This window comes from Phragmites australis, chromosome 11 (genome assembly GCF_958298935.1).
Source record: "Phragmites australis chromosome 11, lpPhrAust1.1, whole genome shotgun sequence".
In the NCBI taxonomy this organism is placed as follows: Eukaryota; Viridiplantae; Streptophyta; class Magnoliopsida; order Poales; family Poaceae; genus Phragmites; species Phragmites australis.
In genome coordinates, this window is record NC_084931.1 from 32,649,648 (window position 1) to 32,677,163 (window position 27,516).

Here is a 27,516-nt window from a genome sequence, read left to right on the forward strand (position 1 = left end):
ACACAAGCACATACCAACCAAAATTATTTCAAATCCAATATTATCAATAACTCATCACATACAAATCAAGACATATTTTAACTTGATTTCTTCCTATTACTTTTTAATATACGGAAGAAGAAGAAAAATAAATATATACTAACTGTGAATACACACTGCATTCTTAGCAGTTCATTAAACCTTATTCCTACCTCATACTTTCTGATGCAAAAGTACTAACAGATGGCCAGGCAGAAAGGCACATGCCATGTCTTCCTTGCTTGGCAAACTAGAAGGATCAAATTACAGTGTACTTTCATCTACCTCGGCCAGCTCTCAACATTGTAGCTAGGCATGTCCCCATCCATCAGTACTAGTACTAGTAAAAAGCATCTCTTCAATTTTCCCTTCACTATGCAAGATTCAACCCTGCTTGCTCCCCTGTCCCATCAGTCATCGCCCCTCCAGTTTACACATGCACAATTCCAAGGGAGCAAAACAAAAGGAAGGAGGAGCTACAGTGGTGTCATTAACTGTGCTGTGACTCTTCTGCACTGCACTCTGGGGTTAGGTGAGGCCATTATAAGCAGCAGGAAGAACAGGAGAAGAGCCATAGCCAAATCCATAGGTTCTATCTTCCTCCTCCACTGTTCCTCTACAGACTACAGGAGAAGCAACAGCTGTAGACATAGACACCCCTGGGCCCTGGCCCCGGCCAGCCCCTACTCGATCTCTGCTTCCCTCTCACCATCTCACCAGTCACCAGCACCGATCGACCGAGCACAGACCACAGCGAGAGCCCTGTCTGCTGGAGGCAAGAAGGGAAGGACCACCAGGAATCCGTCGATAAAAGGGCAGCAGAGCAGATAGAAGCATGGCGTCCTCAAACAGGCACTGGCCGAGCATGTACAGGTCCAATCTCGCCTGCAACTTCCAGCAGCCGCAGCCTGACACGAACAACGGCGGCGGCGGGGACAAGTCCTCCTTGATGCCCTCAAGTATGTCTCGACTCTCGACATGGTGCACCTGTAACTTGCATGTTACTGTTTCTTGCTGCATGCTGATTACGTAGCTAGGGTTTGCCTTCTTGAGGAGTTGTATGCAGCGACCAGCGAGGAAGGAATCCGTTGGTGTCGCTTAATTTTGTTGTGATGTGTGCTTAGGGTGCGAGGAGAGTGGAAGGAACCCGGAGCCAAGGCCGCGGTGGAACCCGCGGCCGGAGCAGATCAGGATCCTGGAGGGGATCTTCAACTCCGGCATGGTGAACCCTCCGCGCGACGAGATCCGCCGCATCCGCCTCCAGCTGCAGGAGTACGGCCCCGTCGGCGACGCCAACGTCTTCTACTGGTTCCAGAACCGCAAGTCCCGCACCAAGCACAAGCTGCGCGCCGCCGGTCAGCTGCAGCCGTCCGGCCGCGCAGCCCTGGCGCGCGCGTGCGCGTCTGTGTCGCCGGCGCCCTCCCCCGTCACGCCGCCGCGGCACCTGCTCGCTGCTCCCGTGGCGCCCACCTCCTCCTCTTCGTCATCCTCTGACCGGTCCTCTGGGTCGAGCAGGTCCGTGAAGCCGGCCGGCTCGCTGGCGTCACCCGCGGCGGCCATCCAGGGCGTGCTGACGGCGACGTCCATGGACATGCTTATGCCGACGCCGGGTCTGGCCGCACGCCAACTCTACTACCACAGCCAGTTCATGGCGCCTTCCGCGCCGCCGCTGCCCGAGATGATCACCTCCCCAGAACCACTTCTCCTGCAGTGGCAGCAAGGCCAGTACCTGCAGGCCACCGAGCTCTGCGGCATCCTCGACGCCCACACGCATGCGCCGGCCATGCAGCCTGCCGTCTCACCCAGCATGCTCTTAGGCCTATGCAACGAAGCTCTAGGGCAAGATTGCATCGACATGAACTGCTCCAAGGGACTTGGCCTTGGCCAGTACTGGAACAACACCTGCGGTACTGAGCTCAGCAACAACAAGACCGACGCGGTGAGCGCCGTGATCAGGGACGATGAGAAGGCCAGGCTGGGATTACTGCACTACGGCCTCGGTGTTACCACCACCACCACCGCTGCTGCTGCTGCCACTTCTTCGGTGCCTCTTGCCGCTCCTGTGCATTCTGCTGTCGCTGCTGCAGATGCTAGTACGGCAATGCTTCCAATTGCCACGCCGAGCAACGTTGCTGCCACGACGAGCGCCGTACTGACTGATCAGTTGCAAGGTATGTGCAGTGCAGTGCAGTGCTTGCATGCAAGATAACTTAGATAATGCTTGTCTGTTTCCCTTTTTTTGTTGGGTTTTCACATGCATTGTTCATGCAAGCTTGTAAGCATGTGCATAGAAGCGTCTCCTCCTCCTGGGGGGTCGCTAAGTTCCGTCGTGCATGCATGCATCGTCATGCCTGGGCTGGGCTGTCTCGATCTACTTGAAACCTTGGCTCTAGCGAGCTTGGCATGGATGGAGAGAGGAGAGTACTTGCCACTTTGATGATAGGAGTGAAGAGAGGGGACGTGTCTTTTGTGCTAGCTAGATAGAGTAGCTTGCATGCATGCATGGGGGTGGCTCCAATTTCTTCCACTCGCATCGGATGCCCACATACATGTGCATGCATGGTGTGTTCCAGGCAATGAGACAAGGTTAGGCGCATGTAAAATCTCCTGTACATGCACCGATCTTGTCAACCTGTGTATACATGCATGCTGTTGATGCGTAGAGATCGACGTTTCCACGACAAGGATACTCAGGTGGACTTGTCAGCTTGTAACCATGCATTGCTGATAGCTGTAGATGGTAGAAAGAACCAAAATGTTGTGAGCTGTTCTCCATTTCATGATTCGAAAGCATCGTGCATGCCATATACAGTACCAGAAGTACATTACACACATTTAGACTAAACAATAGGACTATCAGACTATGGAAACATGTTCATGCAAAAGAACTACCTAGCAATATTAGGAAAAAATGAAGCATAAGATTCCAAAAGAAGACTTTATGGCATTACTTCACACATGTTGATTGTTTGCTCATCATATGCATGAACTAGGAAAAAAAGATCATGTACACACTACGCTCAGTTAATTGGACTAGTACAACGCTATGTCACCTGGTTCGATCGTGCGAAAAGACATGGATACTTGGATAGGTGGGCTTCACTAAAAGATGAAATGAACCGTGGAGATCTTCGATGAACACTAGCAACTTTGGGTCTCGGTCGAGGTCATAAATGGCGCCCTTTTGTGTAGTCTTGTCGTGGTGCTTCTTTTCAGGGGGTGAAAGATCGAGAGGGCTTAGTTTGCATGCGTACGTTTGTTGAAGAGATTGAAGTGATGGTGGTCAAATCTTCTCCTGGTCGATCTCCAATCAAACGCTTGAAATTAAAGCTCGCTCCTGATTTCACATCATCATCTAGGGCGGCGTTTCTGCCAAGATCAATTGGACGTGTGCGCATGGCAGCAGCTACGGGAAAAGCCGCAGCACGTTTGATTTCATTTCCCTCCATTGATTTGTCAGCAGCGCTGCTGGATGGTGGGTTGATGGGGGGAACGGCGCCGCCGACGGCGACGGTGGTGGCCGTGGCCCGGGACGCCGTGATGTGCGCGAGCACCGTGCAGTTCAGTGTCCCGGCGATGCGCCTCGACGTGAAGCTAGCTTTCGGCGAGGCGGCCGTGCTGCTGCGCCACACCGGCGAGCAGGTCCTCGTCGACGATTCCGGTGTCACCGTCGAGCCGCTCCAGCAGGATGCTCTCTACTACGTGCTGGTAACCTTTGACTGCACCAGTTAGGAAATACATATGCAGTGTTTGCACAAGATAAATAAGCAAACATTAGCTAGCGTTTCTCGAGTTAATCTAGGTCTTTAATCCTTTTCTGTGAGCAGGCGACTAACTGAGGACGCTGTACGTCGAGTGAAGCGATCGACCAAGAGACGGAAGAGCCTCAATTACGTTGGTCATATGGCATTTCTAATGCATGCGTTTGGAAAAGTCTTGCTTTGCTGCGAATCTATATTTGACTTTTTTTCTTTTTTCCCTTCAGTATGGATCAAACTTAAATTTAAATTGTCTTTGTGCTTGGAGCCCAACTCAAACAACAATGTGTTTGTTTTAGTTCGTTGCAATAAGCCATCCAAAGTTCTTCGTGCTGAAATTTCGGAGTAGTAAGACTCTGATCTACGAGACTTTCTCCCTCTTTTTCTATTTTTTGAAACGCAGACTCTGAGCTCCCTGAAACGTGTCATGGTCTCTGACTCTCTGAGAGGCAGGAGAAACTATGGTCTGCAGGGTGCAGGGGGGAGGTTTGATGATATGTTTTCAGAAGTGCAGCGGCCTTTTCGCGGACTTGTACTGTGGATGTAGGGGACATACGTTACGTGTGGGCAGGCCTCTCTCGTGGCCTGCCTTGCTCAGCTGACCGGGCAGGGGACTGATCGATCTGCCCTTCCGTCCAGGCCTCTCTCTCTCGCTCTATCACACGCACACAGAGTGAGAGAGAGAAAGCGAGAGAGAGAATCAAAAGGCAAAGGTTTGTCGTCAACAAAGTGGCAGGCGTGCCTGCAGCACCACACCGGCCGGTATGCAGCTGGGATTTTGACCTCAGTCCTCAGCAATCAGTGGTACACTGGTACAGGTGATGTTTCATGGTCCATTGATGTGTGGCAGCAACAATGCACGCAACGATTTAGCCGTTGGGCTGCCGGTATTTCAACTCAACTTTTGGAAATTTGACCTGCGCTACATCCATGCCGCAATTTTTCACTGGTTGATGTAGAGCTCAGCCGCAGTTAACTGAACCTAAGATTGGTGGTGACTTTTTTTCTTTTTCTTGGTAGGATCCTAATGATCAGATGCCTGAAAATAAGATCGATGTCTCAGGCGACGAAGAACGGCAGGAGAGTGCTAGGGGTTAGGAAAGGGTTGATTTTTTTGGGGTTCTTTTGTCGCTGGCTTTAGAAGAGTTCCTGAGAAGTAAGGCCGGTCCGATGGAGGAGGCGGGCACGAGGGCGGCGGAGGATCACCGGATGGGGCGGTGTTAGGGTGAGGGAGCTCCAAAATGGAGAGTAGGGCGCCGTCAGAGGAAGAAGAAGCGTATTGCTACGGGAGAGAGGAAGAAGAAAGAAGGATGATGGTCCGATTGCAATAGAATAGTTAAAAGCTATCGTCCAAAGAGATCCGTTTTTTTAGGCATATGATAAATAGCACCACCTTTCAAAAAATTACCACAAGCCACTGCCCAGACCACAAAACACCACTTGGAGGAGCAGGCCTACAGAAAGCTTGGTCCGGGTTTGTGGTGTACCAGCTAGCCCTGCAGCCTCCACCCGGTCCGGTCTGAAGCCCACCTAATTTCGAAGCCTGGGTAATTTTCGGCCCATCTAGCCCGGTCTGCTCGTTTTTCCGCGTGCCACCCGGTCCGTCACAGGCTTGCAGTCTCACTCTCTCACACACATCACCTCGTCTTCGCCACCTGCCTCTCTCCCCGACTCTGCTCCGCTCCTCCTCCGGCGACGGTGGCCGCGGCGCCCGCGAGGACACACAGCTAGCTGCGCTCCCCTTGCTCCTGTCGTTTGCCCCGAACATATACGGAGGTCCGACGTACGGTGCGCGGCGGGTAATCAGCAAACTGTAAACACCAACATCTTGTCACTTTACTTGAGCTTCACAGGTTACCATTTCTTGCGCTGACTACTATTGCGTTGCGGCGTACTTCATTATGCGCACGGCCCTCTGACCTTTCATTCGTGAGCTCGCTATTGGTTGCTTCGCTTTGTGCGCCGATGTTCATGTGCCTTCATGCTTCCGATGTGAGCTTCATACATCATGCACACATCCACGTACGTACCAGCATTGTAGCTCAGGGGATTTTTTTTTTGTGAGGATAGCTCAGGGGAATTCAGAGCATTAGTTTCGCTTCAGTCCGAGAATGCATGTGTGAAAGCATATACACAAGAATCATCAAGTTGAGAGGTGTAATTGTTTTTTAGTTACGAGTCCGACGCACACAACACTTACGCCCGCACATACTCATGTAAGTGAGTCCTAACACGCATCTAAATGAGATTAAAAAGTATAACTTCATGTAACATGAGTAAGTTTTCTATTTCTCTCAAAATTTAATCTCAAAATAATAAAAACACCTGTGCAGAATCTAGGACTCAAACACAGGCAAGCAGATTTCACCACAATGACTCTAAATAACTGAGCATAAACAAGATGTGTGGGCCGTAAACAATTCAGACCATGTTTGGAACGTGAGAATTTACAAGAATTAATTCCTGTGCTACAAACAGGATCAACAATCTATTATATTATTATTTAAGTGTTAAAAAGAGAAATCATATTCACTCTGAAGGTCATAAAATTATCACGTTAATCGAAAAAAATAATCTAGATCACTCGTTGTTATGAATATCTAGCGATCTAGATTGAACAAAGAGTGTATATAAAATACGATTAATAAATAACTAAATTCAGAATTAAAAATTATTAAAGATTAGTAGTTCGATTTCCATATGTTTAGGAAGCAAAATATCTAAATAAAGGGTTCAAATAAAATAAAATAAATAATAATTTAACATGGGGTTAAAATAGAAAAAAAGAAGGATCCATATCAAATATAGTCTTAGAAAAAATCAAATTATTTAGAAAATCAATTACCTAAATAAAGAGTTTATGTAGACTATAAATAATTAACTATTATCGTGACAAAATATTACAGGGAGAGTGAGCCACCTTGCTAGTTCTATGTGAAAGATGATGTAAACTCTCTATTGTAACAACCTAAATGAATATACACACATATGATGAGCAAACCATACCACACACACGACGTGCTCAAGAACAGTACGTCTATCTTGATGTATACAAATTACTGATGGAATTTAGCTAGCCTTCTCTCGTCATGCATGCACAACCCTATCTATGTGCACATTTTCATTTTCAAAGCAATATCTATGATCATCCTGTCGACACCGGAGGCGCGAACAAGTAGTCCCAGTACTCGCCACCGATGTCCTCGAACTCAATCACTCCTCCCGGATCACTGATCAAGCGTTCCTTCATCGTTGTCCCTTGATCTTTCCCGCGAGCGAACGACGCCATCGTCTGATCAGAACCAGTTGCCGCCACACTGGCACTGCCATGGCTTCTTGATGTATCAGCTGCACTGCCTCTCCTCCTCTTCCGGCGCAGAACGCGGGTCGGCTCGGAGCATCCGTTCCCGGCCACGGCCAGCTCGCGCTGCACAGCGTCGAGCGGGAAGTTGAGGTGCGCGCGCGGGCCGCGCATGCGCAGCGCCGCCTTGTCGTAGGCCAGCGCAGCCTCTTCGGCGGTCGTGAACGTGCCCAGCCACACGCGCGCGCCTTTCCTCCGCGTGTCGCGTATCTCGGCGGCGAACTTGCCCCACGGCCGCCGCCTCACCCCCCTGTAGCTCTTGTACGCGGCCGCCGCCATGGAGCTGGCCCGGTCATGCCGATCTTCTGGGTTCGCCGGTGAGGCGGCGAGCAGCTCACCGCAGGCGTCCGACGTGAGCGCCGTTCCACTGAAGAGCTCGTCCCACTCCTCTGCTCCTATGGAAATCCACCTCCCCAGGCTCGGCAGCCTCTGCAAGATCGCCTCCGGCTTCTCTTCCCCTACCTCCGACGACGCCGGAGTAGTGGACCCTGTCATGATGCTAGCCCACACGTTCTCGAGGATGTTGCTTGCCTCGTTGGGCTGACGGGAACCTGGTGCTCCAATCGCCATGGCTGCGTTGTGGAATCAATCTGAAATTTTTCTTGTGAAGATTAGAACCGTGGATTGCACCGGCCTATATATATATCTGCCTTGAACTAGTTGTGTCATGGCTGACACGGGCAGCTGGCAGTCTGCGATTTCTGACAAATGAAGTCAGTGTGGCTCAATCGTCAAGCGAGCTCGCGAAATGAGAGGGGAACTTAGCTGGCGTGCAAACTTAAACGAGTGAAGAATTTAATTTGTGTGCAAGATCTCCCAGAAATTCAGGGACGTTCCTGTGCATGGTATCTTGCGCGGTTGATATTTTGTGCTCTAGATATGCATTTTTTTGTTGTTGCAGGGTTGACTAAAAGTATGGATGCCAAAGGTTCCCAAAGTTCCATTTACAGGCTTCACTATTTTCAGAGTTCAGACTTTCGGTGCCCAAGGTTCTAATTTACAGGCTTCAGAGTTCAGACAGCATCTGTTCTTGTTGACCATAAGTAGGATTTCCGTATTCAGAATTACATATACTGGTCGCTGGACTTGTATTTTTTCCCCATGAAAATAGCATTTATTAAATTTGGTTCGCGCAGATTTCTCCAGTTGAGTTGCAGATTTTTGTTCTTGGAGCATTGTTTTTCTGTGTTATGCCATGCTACATTATGCATAGGTCATCTGAAGAGAAATCTGATACTCAAATGTTCATGGCAACCACAATATTTTAGTCCCTTCAAGATCATTTATATTACTGATAGACTATTAGCACGGCACACAACATCCCCATCGGTTCTCCAACAGAATAAGCTACCACCTCGGTCATCAAGGCCGGAGCACACATCTCCTTTCTGACCAATATGATACCCTTCACGAGTAAAATCTGCTAATGATTGGGTCATCAGGGAAGGAGGGTCATCTTCACTGACCCCAATCGCCAGCTTCCCAAGTCATATGCGTATGTATACACAGATCCGTATTCAGCCACTTGTTTCTATTTTTTATTAATTATATGACCTATTTTCACGGACTTCATTGAAAACAGAGTCGTGTGAGATCAGATGGCTCGGTCCCTCCTGGACTTTGCCATCGGGCTGTGAACCCATTCGCTTCAGCCACTTGTTTCTATTATTGCATCCGCATTGATCTGTGGGTCTTATCTTTGAACGCGCCCTGTTCATAAATTTATAATCCTTATCTGTCAAGTCAATCATACTTACAGAACCACTCAACCTGAACATATACACGGAGTACTTTATCTTCAGAGATAGCACGTATCAGGTTGCTTCTGATGATGCAAACTGTTTAACTAGTTTATCATTCAGCTTGATTTGAAAGCTAGGATATTTTCATCGGGTCTCGAGTTGGATGCACTTCATTGCAGCTGGAAGCAGTGTCTAAGCCCTGCATTTCTGGAGGAGATGGCGTGTGCCGTTCCATTGCGCTTCTCCTACGTTGGAGCAGAAAATGTCAAGACACTTCCGGGTGCAGGGACTGACCGTGATGTCGATATGCGTTCTGAACCTCTGATCATCGTCGCACGGCCGCAGAGGGCAGATCGCGTCGAGAGGTCGCGGTAGAATGTCTGTGATTTCTGTCCCTGGACGTGTGCATGACGCACGAGGATTAGCGCTTGGAAATCGCTCAAAGTTACTGAACCTCCACTAACCCACTTGATGATCTCTGATGACCAATGTGTGATTCATTTCTGCAGTGTTGATCATGTTGCCGGTTGAGCTGAGTCCAGACAGTCTCAGCGGAACAGGATTATTCAGTCATGGTATGTGAGTCGAGATGGGATGCATGAGTGATGCATTTGGACATTTGTTATAAGATGATGTCGAGGTGAAAGTAGTACATCTAATTCCAACTTGATAATCGTTGCATCTACTTGCAATCTTGCAACCAAGCATGCCCCAACATCTACTTGCAATCTTGCATGGTGTGAGCTTACCTTACTACTCATGTTGGCTAGGCAAACCGATCGCCATTTCCACAGAAAATTCCGCACGACTGCTTTGATTGACTCTCATGAAGGAAACTATCAACCCTTATTTTTTAAAAAAAAAAATTATAGAGAAGCACTTCTTGCAGCAGGGCATCTTAGATCGACCAAGAACGCATTTTTCATTTCTTCTTTTTTGAGTGGTTTTAGTTCTTTTTTCAGAGGACCAACAACTTGAGTTTTTTATTTTTATATTTTGAAAACAAAAAAAATACAAAATAGACATATGTTTGATTTTTTTTTACAAAACTAGCCTACCATGGCGGGTTAAAAATAAAAATACAACATTCTAATGCTCTTAAAATTCAAAACACTATAGAAATAGTCATGAAAAATTTTGAAAAAAAAAATAGGATAGAGGATGCTATAATTTAGCTTTTCAAAACAATTCAATTCAAATAATAACTTGTACAATGAAAAACAAAAAAGAGAAATTTCATTATACATAGTCTTACAAACTCTATACAATGAAAAAAAACTATGTACAATAAAATTTATCTTTTTTATTTCTCATTGTTATATTTGTCTTTTTTAAGAGCGATATCATAGTATCCTCTATAACACCAATTTTTTTTCAGAATTTTTCTTGACCAGTGTATTGAATTTTGAGAGCAATTGAAAGATTCTTTAAAATTGTTATCAGTTGGAAGGACAAAAATAGTCTAGTTTTGTAATTTTTCAAATGGACCCCTATCTTTACCTTTTTTTATTTACAAAATATAAAAATGAAAAAGCTCCCAACAACTCTTTATTCGAAACGAAGCCATCAAGAGTTTCTAAATGCAGGACATGGCCCGGCCCAGCCCATGAGTACAAACCGATATCCATCTCGCACCTAAGCCCATTAATCCGGTCTCCCACAACCACTGGGCCGCAATTTGGGCCTATAAAACCAACACTATTGGGCCTCACGGCCGCAACTGCCACCAGCCGGTAGGTCCCAACCCAACTCGCAACTACTTTTCCTCCTGGCCTCGCCTCGCCTCGTCAGGTCATCACTCCCCTTCCAGATCCCACTGCGCGTCTCCCGCGGCGACATGCACGCGCCACTGCTCGTCGCATCCATCAACGGCCAACCGATCACTCATGGGAGGAGGACACGAGGAGGCTGACTGCGGCGGCAAGGCCGGCGGCTACTCCTCCTCTGGCCTCCCGCCGTCGGCGCCGCTGCACCTGCAGGGCCAGCCTCCGCACCAGTACGAGTATAGGGTTGTTTAAACATCATGCGGTTTGAGTCCTCTAACTATTTAATTAGGAGCGATCAATCATAATTTATAGAAATAAATTTTTGTTAGGTCAAATGCTATATATTAGGTCATTTGGTTGACTAGAAATGAGGTAGCTTTTGATAAAATATATTTCTTTCTTCTACGCAGTTTGTTTTCAGGTACGTATTAGATGCGTTTTTGGGCTGGTTTGCAGAAGGGAGATGAACCTCCCTACTTGAAGGTTATATGTCATCTTTGAGAGATTATAGTGATGGATTTTTTTTTTGTCAAGCATGGATAAAATTTTAGCAACAAAATTTATGCTTAGTTTTAGCTCATCTTATATGTCCCGGCTTCGGCGGCGGCGGCGACTATCACCAGCAGCCGTACGCGTCCGCGGAGCCGTACTGCGCTCAGGGCCAGCCAGGGGTACCATGCCGTGCAAGGTATGCTGGTCCAGGGGTGGAGCTCAGTTATGGCCGATAGGGGTCATGCCCTCCTCAATATTGCAATCCCTTAGTAAATATGGTGCATATTAGGTCTAACAGCTAAATTAAAATTGGCCACCTCTTGATTTGAGCTCAAGCTCCGCCACTGTGCTGGTTTCTACTGAGATTTTTTTGCTCGTGCTTCCTAGCTTAGGTATGGTCGGGAAATGAGTAATTTTTGCGATTCAGAATATTCAGGAGGGTTAGAACGTAGTTATGCTATCATGGTGGAATCAGTTGCTCCATGTTGATGCAGATTCTCACGCTACTTTTCGTGATCAAAAGGACAAAAGCCATTCCTAAAATAACCTAAAAAGGGAGGGGGAGGGGGAGGGGGGGGGACAAAAGCCCCTATCCGTTGTGTGGATGATCTAAATTCAAGTCCTCACCTTTTCTCCACCGATGGGAAAATCTGATTAGAATTGGTGAACTGATTCAGAACCTTAGCACCTTTGTTCTTGGGTAGATTGCTAGTTATGATAAGGGAAAGGGGGTACCTGATGTTTAAACTCAAATTTACAAGCTCCAAGGTGTTGCTAGTTTGCTACTGTTCTAGTTGTTGTGACCTTGTGACCAGTACTTTAATCGTCAATTGAAACGTGGTAATGGCACTGGGAAACATTTTTAGGGCAGCAAAGACATAATTCAGTTGATTCTAAGATAATTGAATTCACTGGTCTAAATTGATGATGATGCATGCTCGGAGTTATCTCCTGTTGTCACCTTATACCTGTCTACAAGCATACAAGAAATGTAACTCGAGCTGGTTTGCATGAATTACCTGGCAAAAACAAATAAACGTGTGCGTAGCATGAAAATAGAAATCTGTGTTATAAGATCATATGGTTTCTGGTGCCTCAGATTATGGCCCTGTTGTTGAAGGAAGACCAGTGAGAATGCGGCATCTTCCATGTTGTGGCCTTGGCTTAGGCTGGTTTCTGTGAGTGTCCCTGTACATTTGTTATTTATGCCGTATACTAACAAAATCTCTTTCTCTTCCTCACAAAGGTTTATTGCTGGTTTGTTTCCTTGCTGCCATTCCATGGTACGTTGGAGCTTTTGTTCTAATCTGTGTACGGGTACATGACCACAGAGAGAAACCAGGATATGTTGCTTGCACAATTGCTGCAAGTTCCTTTCTGCTGATGCAATGCAATCCTGCTGTTCAGTTATTTCACTTTGGAATTTTGAGATCATAAATTGCATGGAAGCAAACTGTTTGATTGATCGTCTTTGTTATATTAACTGAAATAAAAAGTTAAAAATAGAAACATACTCAAATAGTCAAATATACTCAGGTACTGCATGCAGCTTCAAATTATAATCTGCTCAAAGACTAGTATGGTTGTATTGACTGGCTGCTCAACATAGAAATATGTTTAAATGTACACAATTAGCTAGTTTCGAGTACTACTGAAATCGTCGAATCTGGTAATTTTCTGGCCGTATCATTTTGCACGAATTCTTCCTTTTTTCGAATACTGGAGCTGACCCTGCTTTGAATTTTGATGTGTCACAAACAGGCTGCAATTGCTGCGGCTGCCATCCTCCTTGGGGTAACCAAAGGAACACACATACGGTGAGCTGCCTCCGAGATTTGTCAATGATGAAGTGTCACTCGCCGCTGTATTACTTGTCATGTATTGTACATCTATGTATACTATAAGACTACAAGAGTGGAGCAGCTTCGATGTACTCTCGTATCCACATTTCGTCTACCTTGTAATAAAAGTTTAAAATTCTACATAAATTTCTGATAAGAAGCATTTGCCAGCTGCAGCACTGGTCAGTAACAAAAGAAGGATCAAAGTGGCCAGAAAGTAAAGAAAGGAAGGGGAAAAGCTAGAAAAGAGTAGGCAAATCACGGCCCATTTACCAGAGAGAAGACCGAACTGGATGCGGGCCCAACTTACTTCCTTTTTCGGAATTTTTTATTTTTATTTTTAAAATTTAGCAATTTTAGACCACCATTCGAAAAATTAAAACTTATAAGTGTATGTCTCCCATTTGAAAACAAGCGTCTAAAATTGCTAAATTTAAAATTTTAAAATTTTAAAATAAAAAAACTCTTTTTCGAACGATGTGACCACCCCAAACGCCAGAAAAGGCCCAATACTTTATAGGCCTAACACACACCAACGGATCGAACAAATTAGTCAAGCCCATAATCCATAGCCCATTAGGGTTTCGAGCCCCAACATATAAATACTCCTCCGCCAACGCCTCCGCCCTCGGTCAGCCGCCATCTCCCTTCTTAGGTTTAGGTTTCCTCTGCGACGCCTCCGGCCCCGCGAGGTAGCCGAAATGGTCGCCCACAGGGTAAGGTTCTCTTCGGTGCCGCCGTCTTCTCCGCCGCCTCTTGATCCACGGCGTCCTTGTTCTTCCCGCTATGTCTGATCTCCCTCGCTTTCGTGTGATTTGTTTCGAGCGCGCAGTTCCATCAGTACCAGGTGGTGGGTCGCGCGCTGCCGACCCCCGGCGATGAGCACCCCAAGATCTACCGCATGAAGCTCTGGGCTACTAACGAGGTCCGCGCCAAGTCCAAGTTCTGGTCAGTGCCGTGCACCGTCGTGCCGATGCGATGATTCTCCGATTTTTGCTTTGGTGTGTGTTTTCTGACGATGGCTTGTGGCTTGTTTTCGCCCAGGTACTTCCTGAGGAAGCTGAAGAAGGTGAAGAAGAGCAATGGCCAAGTGCTCGCCTTCAACGAGGTACGACCCTTTTACTTATTACCAGGAATGCTGCTATAAGTCCATTTGGTGGAATCGAATGGTTTAGTAATGACATTATGCCGGATAGGTGGTGTTGGTGTGTTGCCGTTGCTGATTTTTTGTCGTAAAGTCGGTGGCCTTCCTGGCTTGATAAGTCATGATGTGCCTCGCTACCTCGATCATTACTGAATGGCTAAATGCAATAGATGAACGGTGTATGTTTGCCTTGCTTAATACTAGTGAGTAGTGATTTGTACGTATATGCTGTCTATTAGAGCATAAAAGCAAGAGATTGTAAAGATGATTATTTTTTCAATATATAGGATATCTTGGATTTTTTTGGGATTCTATGTATTGATTTGCCGAATCTGTCAATTGTGTGGCCTTTAGTTTTCCTTTTGAATTGCTTGAGCAATGGGCGGCTGCTGTTCTGCATGAATTGGTACTCTGGTCAACTGGTCATTTGAGACACATGTACCAATGGATCCATTTTTGCAGAAGTTGTGATATCATATACTACCTAGTTTTCTTTTCCGTTTTAGCTTTGACTATTACCTTTTAATATCCGATATTAGCAAAGTACTTTGATTACAAATCTAACTATACCACTTTTATGCTACATAATTAGATATTTTATAAGTTAATCTTCGTCAAAGCTTGATCAGTCAATGAAAATATTGACAAGTAAATGCAAACGAAGGGAGTACATGTATTCCAATTTTCAGCAGACTTTAGCCCGTACTCTATGATTTGTGTTCGAAACGTTGAAGTAATTACCCAAACTCGAGTTCGAGTAAAATTGGCAATGACAAAATTAGAGTGCTTAAATCATGTAGAGCTTCCAATTCTCTAATGCATGTCAAAAGCCTGTTAGAGCTATGTCAGTGTCCGATGTAAGACATGCCATCCTGTTGCAACATATGTTGCCCTAGCTTGCTCGTTAGTTTATGAACCCTGTTGATCAGACTTTGTCATAACATGTGGTACTCTGGCATCATATTGGGTGACACAGTTATGACATGGTGAATCGATATTTGGCTGTTGACTGAGTGACACTTAACTATTTAGTAATTTCGTTAGTAGTTGAGTGGGTTTCCTTGGTGGCATTTTGACTAGCCCTAGGTAGTCTTAGTCATAATAAAGTTGGATAAGGATGGGCTTGAACCCCAGAGTCCCATGGTGCTTGGTGCCTCAAAAACCATGGGAAAACTGACTGATCTTGCCTTACAGAAATTTTGAATGTTTATTGTCATCCCTTCATGTTATACACCTTCTCCCCCATCTAGCACTGGTTTTCTCTTAATACTTAAAATTGCTGTTTTCTCTGTCATTCTGCTTCTAAACGTGCTTAATTTTTCTCAGATCTTTGAGCGCAACCCTACCACAATCAAGAACTATGGCATCTGGCTGCGCTATCAGAGCAGGACAGGTTACCACAACATGTACAAGGAATACCGTGACACCACTCTGAACGGTGCTGTGGAGCAGATGTACACTGAGATGGCTTCCCGTCACCGTGTGAGGTCCCCCTGCATCCAGATCATCAAGACCGCGACAGTCCACTTCAAGCTCTGCAAGAGGGACAACACCAAGCAGTTCCACAACTCGAAGATCAAGTTCCCACTCGTGTACCGCAAGGTGAGGCCACCAACCAGGAAGCTCAAGACCACCTTCAAGGCGTCCAGGCCGAACTTGTTCATGTGATAGGTCAGCGGCAGGATGCTACCCATGTTGTGTCTTAGCGCGCAAGAGTTGAAAGATTGTGTCTGTGGAAGTTTTGATGCCCTGCGGATCGAGCACTTCGATGTTTCCAGTTACCATTTCAAATGATGCTATGCAAACTCTCGACTTTCCTCGAATTAGTTACAAGCAGACTCCTCATTACATCATTATGTCTCACCTGTTCGCAGTGTTGTTTCTTGTGTTTCTCTGCTGAATGTGCTCTGTTGTGTGATACAACTTGGTTGCGATTTAAGAAGTGGTCCATTTGTGTTGTCATGGGAAAGATACGCACTCTGTTAGTTATTTTTCCTAGCGTTAGACCATTTCTTGGCGGGTTTTCTTGGCGGGTTTCTTTCCCTTTGTGAAGAGATTTTTGCTTTTTTTTTTTTATGTTTCAACCGTTTTCTTTTCACGAAGGATTCTCCTCTCATTTATTCTATTTTGGGACTTTCCTTCATTTATTTTTACGAATCCATTTAAACGAAGCAGTTAGTGATTAGGGAAAATAAAAGGTATGGGTAATAATAAATAAAACAAAATAAAGAGGATATGATTGAAGATTATCCTAACCAGTTTCCTTCCTAGCCCAAATTACCCTAAGGTGAGATTCTCTTTTCCTTTGAGGTCCTGAATTATCACAACATTTATTTCCTCATTCCCTCACTCAACAACTTCTAATATTATATTATTTTCATATAACTTCTAATATTCTTTTCGGTACACAGCATCATCTAACCCAACACATGCATGTGGGTCTAGATATCTACTTGACCGGGTCAAAATTGGACCTCGATCAAAATCTTATAGGGGGAGGTTGACCAGCCTTTAACCGACTTGTCGGCATTGAGCGCGTAGTGGGGCTCGAGCGGGGAAGGGTACCAACGGGATCACTGCGACGAGTTGAATCTGTTTGGGTGGTCGGCGGCGACATGCACGCCAACAAGCTAGCTCGCAGATGACGATGGCAGCAGTGGAGATCTGTGACGGTAGCGGTGGCACACTGAGGTGGGGGAAGTAGGGAGAGGAGAGGTTGGAGAGCTTCATTGAAGCACGGCAGAGCTCACCGTGGCTCTAGATTGGGTGGAGATGGCCTGTGGCGATGGAGGTCGACATCAAGGTGATGTAGCTCAAGGTGCAATCCTACACTGTGGCTATGGGTCGCTCGACTCGAGGGAGGGGTCGAGGATGAGGTACTGCACGACTCGTCGTGGATCTCAGGTAGCTGATGGCTAGAGAGGACGGCGAGGAGGGGGCTTGGCGCTCTGCTCGACCCGATCGTTGCCACCCCTAACTTCCGCCTCTTCTACCCGAGCACATGAGCCTACACTCCGCTCGTCGTATCTGCGAAGGGGTAGGAGAGAGTTCTGCACCTTTAGAAACCTCTCTCTCATCCCGCACAGGCCCCTACGGGAAGAGTTAGAGCACCAGTTTCGTTCCTTCACGGTGTCTTTTCCATTGCAAAGGGAACTAGTACCGTGACAGAAACCTTTTGGTGGTGGTCTTATGATTCAAACGAAGACGATCTATGGCGGTAGGCGCTAGGTAGGCTTGATGCAGCTTCTTGCGGCAGAGCAGCACAATTGAGCTACTGCTGAAATGATGCGCATCCGGACGTGAAAAACGTCTGCATCCCATCAACGCGACATCAGCGGCAGATGTGCATGGCAGCACAGCGCACTAGCTGCTGCTAGCTACGTCAGGGCATGGCATAGCCTAACCAGTAACCACCCGAAAGCGAATCGGCTAATCAGGGTGCACTGATGGCACACGTCCATGGTTTGGTTTCAGGCTGCTTGCAAAGCAGATCCGAGTGATCCATCATCGCTGGCTTTGGCTTTGCGGATAATTGGCTATCAATCCGGTGCTTTTTACGAGTTGACAATTGGCGAATAGTGGTAGTTGGAAAAGGAGATCACAGCGCTTTTCATCATTACGCTTCAGGTAATCAGACGGCTGCATTTTGCATGACCCCGTGACGAACTTGCAGCCTAAGATAGCACGTAGCTGTTAGCATCTGAATTCTGAAGAGGCCGTAGAGAGACGGTATGCTCGAGTCAGGTGTTTCCAGGGGCTTTTCTTGTAGCCTGTACCCTGTAGTCACGCTGCAGTAGGAGTGGAATGGTTAAAGGAATTTGTAAGGCGAGATGAACGCGCTGTGTAGGCCGTAACTCATCAAAACTCTATACCTTTAGCATCCAAAAGGAGGAGACAGGCGTGGTTTTCCTGCAGTGAAAACGATCATTTTGTCCAAACGTTGAAATAACGATACGTCAACTTCTCCTGTACAAACTACTCCTGCAAAGTAAAAGGGGGCAGTAGTATACTGATGGGGAGATTGGTCCATACTCTGTAGTGAAGTAGCAGCAGGTTTCAGTATCAGGGAATTCAATTTCATTTTACAATTTTTTTGCTAAAATTTCGGTCATTTTTCGTTCTCTGTTCTGTAGATCCTAAATGTCAGTGAAAAAAATTGAAATTAAATAATCCGTTTCGCTTCCAAATTTGTGAAACTTCGGCGAAATTTCAGGAAGCAGATAGTAGTGGCACACGGCATGGAAATTCCAAGGCTGCCCAATTTTCACTTTTTCTTTCACTTGATTAGTGTGGACTCAAGTGAGTGCTGGGCCACGACCCAATGAGTGCACTTGCAGAAACAACGCATCCATTGACACATATGCATGCGTCTTTTCTGAATTTATTTTTCCTGTGTCTCCGAACCATGGTTGGTCCTGCATGTGACCATATATGCGAGTGTGGATATATGCAGCATGATCTCTCTATCGGTATACTTGTTGGACTCTTCCCGGCCTGCTTTCCCCATTGGCAACGCATCGTCGCTGCTTTGAGAAAAAAGACTACGAGTTGCTAAAAAGTAGTTTTAGAGAAGCTAAATGTCTATTTTTAGGAAATGAAATAGAAGCTTCTTGTAACTTTTCTGGTTTTTGTTGTACCGAGAAATTAAAAATTTATTTAAAAACCAACAGCTAAAAATCCAAAAGTAACTTTTAAAAAAGGCCAAAACAATTTTTCAATTAAAAGATAAAACCAGAAGCCCAAACAAACATATTAAAAAAGAAGGTTGAGCTGTTCGTTTAGCCATTACAATAAGACTGCATTTCTGCTTATTGTTCATACAATCTTAGTGCTTCAGTTATCTCGGGAACCAAACATATGCCTGTATATATTTAAATATATGGACCTCATTACCTCATCAATAACGTATCCAGCATATCACAGGACAAGTGTGTAGTTCTACAAGGAGAAACCCCTAATCCTGGACAAGCCAATAGCAAATGAACAAAACGAGACATAGGGTCCTGATTATGCTAGGTAAACTCGTCACGTTCCGCTTGTGTACAGCGAAATTCTCTTGACCAGAGCAGGACCATCCCTGTCTGCGATTGACAGGGACTCGTTAACAGATCCTCCCATTAGCAACTACTACGAGAGCTTTCAGCTATGGATCCATCGTCCGACGCCATGCAAATCCTTCGGCTTGGTCAGCCTGTCCACTCCCGTTTGCCCACTCGATCTTCTTTTCCCGCGAAAATCACATGAGCTAAAGTGATGGCCACTTCACTATCAAAAGGAAAAAAAAAAAAAGAAAGGAAAAAAAAATGAAGTGATGGCTACTCCTGATCAGACATACAGGACTAGGAGGCATCTTGCACAATTGCCATGCACAAAGGTTGGCATCAAGCATGCAGGCATGGAGTTGGCGGGAGACCGGGAGTAAACTAGCTCCCGTCAAGGTCTAAGGTGATCGTGTTTTGCTTTTGCATTGCATTTAGCCCGCTGTTTAAGCGATCTCAACTGATCCACTGAGCAGATTCAGATCCCGGGTTTTTTGTTATGACGACATGGAGAACTAAAATATCCTCAAAAAAAAGAAAACATCGCGGGCTAAAGAAAATGTTGCACCTGTGGCTCTGAGCTTATATGAGCAGATTAGGAGCGGCACTACTGTAATCACAATATAATAGTCTCCGTTTATTGGTGATCAAATCCTACAATGCATTTGATATCTCCATTATGATAAATTTCTAGATGTTTCTGACGAAATCCTACAAATATCCTTGCTGGTTCATGTTTTTGTCAGAATTCAGGCTTCATTTCATTCACGCAGAGCTACACATTTTTCTTTTGTTTAGTTTTTTTAACGATATTCTTTTGTTTAGTTTCTGTAGACATGTATATCAATGTAGTTAGGAAGTAATGTCATTGGCGTATCTGAAAAAAAGCAATGTGACGCAAAGCAGATAGCTTTGCTGCCTGTGTGTGCTGGTCTAGAAGGTTTGTTAGCCACTGGACCTAGACCCCTCGCATACACATTTGAACAGTTGAGGATGCCCTCCTTTCAGACCTGCTTTTAAAAAATTTCCTGGATGCTGATACTGGAGCAGCCAACAATATCTTGGTGCTTCCGGCAGCACCACCACAAAAGCCATCCTTTATACCATCATACCACAGAGCTGTCAAAGCATAGCCAAATGAACTAAAGAGCACCCATCTCTGATGACATTCCATTCCCCAACAGCACAAAAGTCCACCATACTATATTACAGCAAAAGCAGCAGCTGCTTATATCCAAATCATTCACAGGGCATCCCTCTCAAGTTATGCCCCAAGACCGACCAAATCTTACAATTCCTTAACTTGCTTGGCAGATTCTTTCATTCATCTACAAGCCATCCACTCATCCCTCTGGAACACCTCCGCATTGCGCAGAGAATTGGAAGAAGGCGTTGGTTTCTGGCTTTCTGCCGCTCTTTTTGTTCATTCTTTAGTGCAGATAAGCTTCTTCTGCTCTTGTTCTTCTAATGCCTGTACTTAAGGCCGGGAAGGCCTTGGAAGAAAGGAATGACTTGCGTAGTAGCATGAGGTGATAGTGAGAGAGAGATTGTGAGAGCCTGCATGTCCTTATTCTGTCATTGTTAGCACAGGCACATCATCTTTGCTTTTGTTGTTTTTTTCTTGGGGAGCTGTTCAGGAGCTTTGATCAGTTCGTTGCCGTTTTTTGGTGTTTGTTTCTGCTAATGAGAGACTAAATTCAAGCATCAATGGTACTGTTCAGAAGAAAAAGACTGCTCCCTACATTTTCATGTTGTGTGATTCTTTTGCTTCTAACCCCAAGCCAGGGCGATTCAAACAGCTCGGATAATTCAGAGCAAAGCTACAAGATCGCTCAGCCTTTAGAGGTAAGTTTCATGTCCTCTACTCCCGAACATTTTTAGCAATTTTTTCCTGAATTCTATCTATCTTTTGTTTGTTTGTTTGAGATGAATTCTATTCATCTTTACTAGAATCTGAATATCTGACAGTAGAAGATGTATTACTGACTGCTACAGTTGAACTGATCTTGCAGCTCACACCCAAACTGTCAATGCAACTCAAGCTCCATGCCTTCCTGCTCTGGTCTTCAGTTGGCTTCCTGATGCCGATAGGAGTGCTGCTAATCAGAGTCTCGAGCAATGTCAGAAGCGCCAAAAGCATCAAGGTTCTCTTCTACTGCCATGTCGCTTCACAGGTCTGTGGCATGAACTCCCACTTCTTGCAATCACTCGGTTTCTCACAGAACCATCAGATATTCAGATGCAAATTACGTGGTGCACTGGGCCTCACAGATTGTCGCCGTTGTTCTTGCCACTGCCGGGGCAGTCCTGTCGATAAGCAACTTCGAGAACGCATTCAACAACACTCACCAGAGGATCGGATTAGCGCTGTACGGCTTCATATGGCTCCAGCCGCTCATCGGCTTCTTGCGGCCTGACAGGTAGATCGAGCAGAGCTCGTGTCTGAATCTTGCACCTTCTTTCCATACTTCTTGTGACCAAGCAAGCCGACGATGCCTGAACGAACATGCTGTGTTGATTTCTTCAGAGGCGTGAAGATGCGGAGCGCGTGGTACCTGACCCACTGGCTCCTCGGCATCTCGATCTGCGTGGTGGGCGTCGCCAACGTCTACATCGGCCTGCACACGTACCAGGAGCGGACCGGCAGGAGCGCGAGGCTGTGGACCGTGCTCCTCACCGTCGAGGTCGCGGCCATGGCGTTCGTGTACCTCTTCCAGGACCGATGGAACTACGTGGTGCGGCAGGAAGAGGCTGCCCTCGTCGACGAGCAGAGTGAAGGATCCATGTACCCAGCGAACGATCACAAGGAGATCGTCGTGGTGCCTTAGCGAGCTTTGGAGATAGAACCCCGAATTGCTAGCTTAGCCGACGATCCAGCCGATGCAACATATACACCGAGAAAGCCGTCTTGGAAAAAAATTGCATTTTGTACAGGTGATGCGCTTGAAATGAAGAATAAGTCTTGTCGCGGCCATGCCTCGCGTTTGGGTTTCTCGTGTAGTCGTGGTGTTAACTCTGACGGATTCTAGACTAGATAGATAGATAGATATAGATGCAGGCATTTGCATTTCTCCGGGGTGACACGCGATTGTTGGGCTTAGAGGTCTCAGAACGAGATATGCTAATCTTGTGTGATCGCGGTCATTATTCATTGCAAAAAATAAATAAAAAATAAACAGATGGGACTGCTCTGATTTATAGACTCGGCAGACCGTAGTGTTAAGTGCGAATGGCTCGTCACCAGGAAATCTGGATCGAACTGTGTCCAACATGAGCGTATTGTCGATGCAGACGCCCGCGGCCGTCCACCGCCGAGGGGGCAGAGCGCGAGGGCCAAGCGGCGAACCGCAGCGCCGCGCGTTCCATAACCCAGCGGTGGACGACGGCTGCGGCGAGAACGGCAGCTGGGAATCCATAGGCCACAAAAATCAGGGCCCGTGCACCCGCGTGGTTTGGATTCGGCGGCCAGAAGCAGGCGTTGCGTCGCGTACCTTGTGTGCTCCATTCCTCATTTTTCTAATATTTTAATTTTTCAAATGTAGCAATTTTATGAAAAGATTGCAACTATAGACGTCTCAAAATTCCAATGGGTGATAGGTTAAAAAAAATAAAAATACAGCATTATATTGCTCTTAAAATTCAAAACACTATGTAAATAGTAATAAAAATTCTTAAAAAAATTATAGTGCAGAGGATGCTATCATCTAAATCTCAGAAAATTTTCAGCTAAAAAAATTAATTGTACAATGAGGAATAAAAGAGAAATTTCCAACGCACACCGGCACACGCTCCCGTCGGACCGCTGCGCGAACGGCCCAGGCCATCAGTGCGAGTACTCCATGCGGCCCATACTTGGATGCCGATGGACCGGATTTTCTAAGCATCACTCTGGCCCAAATCAAAACGGATTCGCGCATCTTGGGTCGAGGATCTATCCTACGAGCGAACGACACGTTTTCCTTGGAGATAGCTTTGCAGAAGTGCTAATTTCTCCTTCACGGGTTGCAAAAATCTACTAATTCTGGTCTGGTCATTAGACGAGCTTACAGTTGACACATTTCAAAACGCAGGAACCACTAGAGAACATCGAGCTTACAGTTCAACTCATGTACGATTGGGAGATAGCGGTCTATTCAAAGGGTGTATTTGATTTTTTCTATCATATTATCTAATGATCTATTTATCATCTTCAACAAGGAATTATCATTCTGATAGAGTAAAAAAAAATTAAATATTTTTTATTTAAATGGCCAAATCAAATGGACCTGTATTTAAATGTTCAACTCGTGTATTTGCATCCCATTTGCTTGTTTCCACCAAGTATTTTCCCTAGAAAATATACTATACCAAATTGTGCAGCATAGTATATTGAATATTCCCAAGGTCAGCGATTCGAAAAAAAAAAACAGAATGAAAGAAGAGAAAGATTCCCAAGGTCAGTGAGTATCAAGTTGGTCACAAAAGTATTCCACAAAACTTATCCGCCGCCTCCTCCAAAACCTCCAGCCTCCCAAGTCCACCTCGAGGTTCCAATCATGGCGTCTCACGACCACCACCACGACGGCCACGACGAGCACCACCACCACCACCACTCCCACGGGTGCGCGCGTGTGCCCTCCCCTTGCCGCCTTCGTCCTCGCTGTTTGTACATCTGAATTGACTCAATGCCTGCTTGGCTCTGCGCTTTCAGGGACGGCGGCGGCCACGCAGCGGGGGGCTCATGGGTCGGGGCGGACGGGCGCGTGTGGCACTCCCACGACGGCCTCGCGCCGCACTCCCACGAGCCCATCTACTCCCCCGGCGACTTCACCAAGCGCGCGCCGCCGCTCGCCTCGCGCACCTTCGCCGACCGCGCCTTCACCGTCGGCATCGGCGGCCCCGTGGGCACCGGGTGCGCTCGGCTGTTTCCTAGTACTTGCAATTACACCTTCCGGTTGCTAGTATAGTAGGCTAATAGTCTACTGCATTAGCTTTCTCCCCATCTTGGGAATTTTGGTGCGCTTATTGGTGAAGGCTGTGAGTTGTGATGGACGGAGACAAAGGCGTCTCCTTTACATTCGTCCTTAATATAGGCATTCCCGCCTAGCACTGGTGCAAATTGCAGCTTAAGGTTGGTCTGGGTGGAGAGATTTGATCGTCTTGGGGACCTTTGTCAATAAAGGGGCTTTCTTTTAATTGATGTGAATATATAGTATATTCTTCAAGAGTTTAGGTGCTGTAACTTAAATACTGTAGTGGAGGTATGGCCTTGAGCCAAGAAGATTGGTTCATCGTGGTTCTTGGTGTGCTTACTGGTCATATTCACAGATTTAGGATCTTCGCTGATTTTTATTTTTCGCCAACAAAGATGCATCCTTTCCTATACATATTATGTTCATGCTTTTAGAATTCTGTTCCTGAAACACCATCCTAACATTTAGAGTGGTGAGTTGATCCAATTAACTAGGAACAATCTATTTGTGTGCATTCTTCTTGTTGGCAGAATAGCCCTTGTCCTGCTGATAACCAATTATTGCATATGAGCAACATAACCGTAATACTGTTTCTAACACTTTCCTAACTGTTTTACCTTATTCAGGAAAACTGCTCTGATGCTAGCACTATGTAGATTCCTACGTGAGAAGTATAGTCTTGCGGCGGTATGTGGCATGATTCTGACTTCTTATTCTTTTACAGAAGTTATCGACTTTTCTTGGCCAGACTAAAGATCCAATGCCACATCTTTGGCCATCATCCTTTTTTGCATGCACTGTCGTACCATTTCTGGACATTCAATCGATCATCTAGAGCTTAACTTTTGGCCTGCTTCTGATCTGGAATGTAATGTTCTCACTTGTAAAAAAGAAGTCTAATTAATCGGTTTTCTGCAAATTCAACTTAAAGCAAAACTTATTTGCATGTCTCAATAAATGATTCTGCATTGCACTTACATAGTAAAAAGAAAAAAACTTGCTGTACCTTGCAATATTTCCGAAACATAGAAGAATATCTACTATTGAGCTTGAATCATACACTTTTTTCTCTTTTATTTGCTCGTCCTATTGAGCTGCTGCACCAAACAGTTCACCCAAAAGCCTAAGCTGATGGAGGAAAGGTGAACAATTCACTTATACTTTAACATTCCCCCCACATGGAGGCTCTCTCATGCCTCAGATGTGGAAATAGGAGTCGGCTGCAATTTTTTTGTTTAATTGCGTCAACCAGGACTCGAACTCGAGACCTTTGATCCTGATACCATATTGAGTTACATGAACCAAACAGTTTACCCAAAAGACTAAGCTGATGGGGGAAAGGTGGACAATTTACTTATACTTCAACACTTTCCCACATTCAGGTCACTAATGATATTTTCACAAAAGAGGATGGGGAATTCTTAATCAAGCATGGAGCACTTCCAGAAGAACGCATACGCGCAGTGGAAACTGGAGGCTGCCCTCATGCAGCTATACGCGAGGACATCAGCATAAACCTTGGTCCTCTGGAGGAGCTATCGAACTTGTATAGAGCTGATTTGCTACTCTGTGAATCTGGAGGAGGTATTTTCTATACTGAACCCAAACAACGGAAACAGTCAGATATTTCTCTCGTAATGTATAGCTGTGTAAACCAACCCATCCATCTAGGTGCGATTTGGGAGAAATAGCTCCTACCTGTATAATGTTTGGAAAATGTAATCATGTGAACTTGTTCTAATATAATAGGGAATACGGAGAATGCTTCTTTCAAGCCTGACAAAGAAATAAGAAAAGAAAACCTTCCAAGTATATTCTGCTGTTTTTTGGTGCATTATGTTAGTTGAATATCTCATGTGTCCTGAACATCTCAACCATCCTCTGCTTCTGAATAATAATGGGTATCCCGAGTCCTGGGTAGTATCCTTGTGTCCCCATCCCCCCCCCCCCCCCACCCCCTTTTTCAGCAACTCCGTAATCAAGCATTAAAGAAGGCAATTTGTACATTTCTTATGCAGATAACTTAGCTGCTAACTTCAGCAGAGAATTAGCAGACTACATAATCTACATCATTGATGTCTCTGGTGGGGACAAGATACCAAGAAAAGGTGGTCCTGGTATAACCCAAGCTGATCTTTTGGTGCGTGATATTTTCCAGTTCATCCAATGACAGTGTGAACTTCTTTTGACACACTGGTTATATAGCATTTTTCATCAACTTTGATAACTCTGATCTCAGGTGATAAATAAGACAGACCTTGCACCAGCTGTTGGAGCTGACCTGGCTGTAATGGAACGGGATGCGCTTCGCATGCGTGAAGGAGGGCCTTTCGTGTTTGCGCAGGTTGAGGATCAAAACATCCACATGTTTAATTTTATCTTCTCATGAATCCATGCAAATAGCAAGGGACATCCCTATATATTGAGTCACCTTCATTTTTAAACCAGAGACCAAACCTTGAACCTACTGTTGTTGAAACCATGGATAAAGATTTCTTTATATTGCACGGTTTGCAGGTGAAACATGGAGTAGGCGTGGAGGAAATCGTGAATCATATACTGCAAGCATGGGAAATCGCGACTGGCAATAAGCGCCGGTGAGATCGCATGGTTTTGCTGTATCTTGGTTGCAAAGCTGATGAACTCGACTTGCATAAATCATGTGTTGGGTTTTAAATAAATTGTGCATCATTTGGTGTTGCCGAAAGGTGTATTATTGTACTATAGACTTGCTAGTCTTGAAAGCTATTTCTTCTTGGAAAATAAGGAAAAGCTCGCCTACTCCCTCAAATCTGGGCGAGGGGTGGACAATGATGTGAATGCCTGTGCTCCAAAAATTTCATTTTCTGCTGATGAGGATACCTTGTTAGAACTCTGAAGTTGTCACTGTTCTCGAGTACGAGTTTGCGACTCCAAATGAGACCAAGGGCATCAGGGCATGACATTTCAGAGGTTGCAAGTGTGCTTCAGTTACAGCCAGGTGAAGATTCTTCAGAACTGTGGAAAAAGAGGATGGCTATTTTTTATTTACGAGGAAGCACGCCCATCCGGCCATCCTATCGCGGCGGCGCTTGATCGATAAGAATCCTGGATTTCAATTTGGTTTTACAATTTTTTTCGTTTTCTTACGAAAAGACCAAAATTCATAAAGTTTTACCTAAATTTTGATCATTTTCATTTTTTACTATGTGAATTTTATATATCAGTAAAAGAAAATTCTAGAATCGTTCCCCTCCGAAATTCGGGCGAAATTTTAATCCCCAATCCTGCCGACAAAATGAGCAGATTGATTCGCGGCATGAGGCACCCAGTGTAAGTGTGTAACTCTGCGTGACCCGCTGCTGCCGCCGTCGCCCGAGCCACCGCTGCGGCGAAGTGTGCCTAGCTTGAACGGCGTGTGCCA

At 45.6% G+C, this 27,516-nt stretch overlaps 5 protein-coding genes and 1 pseudogene across 5 annotated transcripts; 5 read left to right on the forward strand and 1 right to left on the reverse strand.

Annotated features, from left to right (window-relative positions):
• Window positions 1–853: 853 nt before the first annotated feature.
• LOC133884178 (WUSCHEL-related homeobox 12-like) lies at window positions 854–4,874 on the forward strand. Its single transcript, XM_062323527.1, has 4 exons — window positions 854–977; window positions 1,143–2,189; window positions 3,482–3,726; window positions 4,797–4,874. The coding sequence occupies exons 1-4, from the start codon at window positions 854–856 to the stop codon at window positions 4,872–4,874; spliced, it is 1,494 nt and encodes a 497-aa protein (XP_062179511.1).
• Window positions 4,875–6,693: 1,819 nt separating this feature from the next.
• Window positions 6,694–7,853, reverse strand: LOC133885737 (ethylene-responsive transcription factor ERF094-like). The gene has a single exon (XM_062325478.1). It carries the CDS (start codon window positions 7,705–7,707, stop codon window positions 6,922–6,924), a length of 786 nt encoding a protein of 261 aa, XP_062181462.1. The 5' UTR covers window positions 7,708–7,853; the 3' UTR covers window positions 6,694–6,921.
• A 2,838-nt stretch (window positions 7,854–10,691) lies between these two features.
• On the forward strand, window positions 10,692–13,410 carry LOC133884179 (large ribosomal subunit protein eL20z-like; annotated as a pseudogene).
• Window positions 13,411–13,545: 135 nt separating this feature from the next.
• LOC133885162 (large ribosomal subunit protein eL20-like) lies at window positions 13,546–15,975 on the forward strand. The gene is made up of 4 exons (XM_062324828.1): window positions 13,546–13,694; window positions 13,811–13,926; window positions 14,023–14,086; window positions 15,449–15,975. The coding sequence occupies exons 1-4, from the start codon at window positions 13,680–13,682 to the stop codon at window positions 15,788–15,790; spliced, it is 537 nt and encodes a 178-aa protein (XP_062180812.1). The 5' UTR covers window positions 13,546–13,679; the 3' UTR covers window positions 15,791–15,975.
• Window positions 15,976–20,147: 4,172 nt separating this feature from the next.
• Window positions 20,148–22,273, forward strand: LOC133885139 (cytochrome b561 domain-containing protein At2g30890-like). The gene is made up of 4 exons (XM_062324793.1): window positions 20,148–21,006; window positions 21,174–21,335; window positions 21,433–21,581; window positions 21,689–22,273. Exons 1-4 carry the CDS (start codon window positions 20,869–20,871, stop codon window positions 21,987–21,989), a joined length of 750 nt encoding a protein of 249 aa, XP_062180777.1. The 5' UTR covers window positions 20,148–20,868; the 3' UTR covers window positions 21,990–22,273.
• Window positions 22,274–23,581: 1,308 nt separating this feature from the next.
• LOC133885587 (urease accessory protein G) lies at window positions 23,582–26,985 on the forward strand. Its single transcript, XM_062325312.1, has 7 exons — window positions 23,582–23,761; window positions 23,852–24,052; window positions 24,740–24,800; window positions 25,496–25,697; window positions 26,132–26,253; window positions 26,353–26,457; window positions 26,631–26,985. Exons 1-7 carry the CDS (start codon window positions 23,697–23,699, stop codon window positions 26,712–26,714), a joined length of 840 nt encoding a protein of 279 aa, XP_062181296.1. The 5' UTR covers window positions 23,582–23,696; the 3' UTR covers window positions 26,715–26,985.
• Window positions 26,986–27,516: the final 531 nt, after the last annotated feature.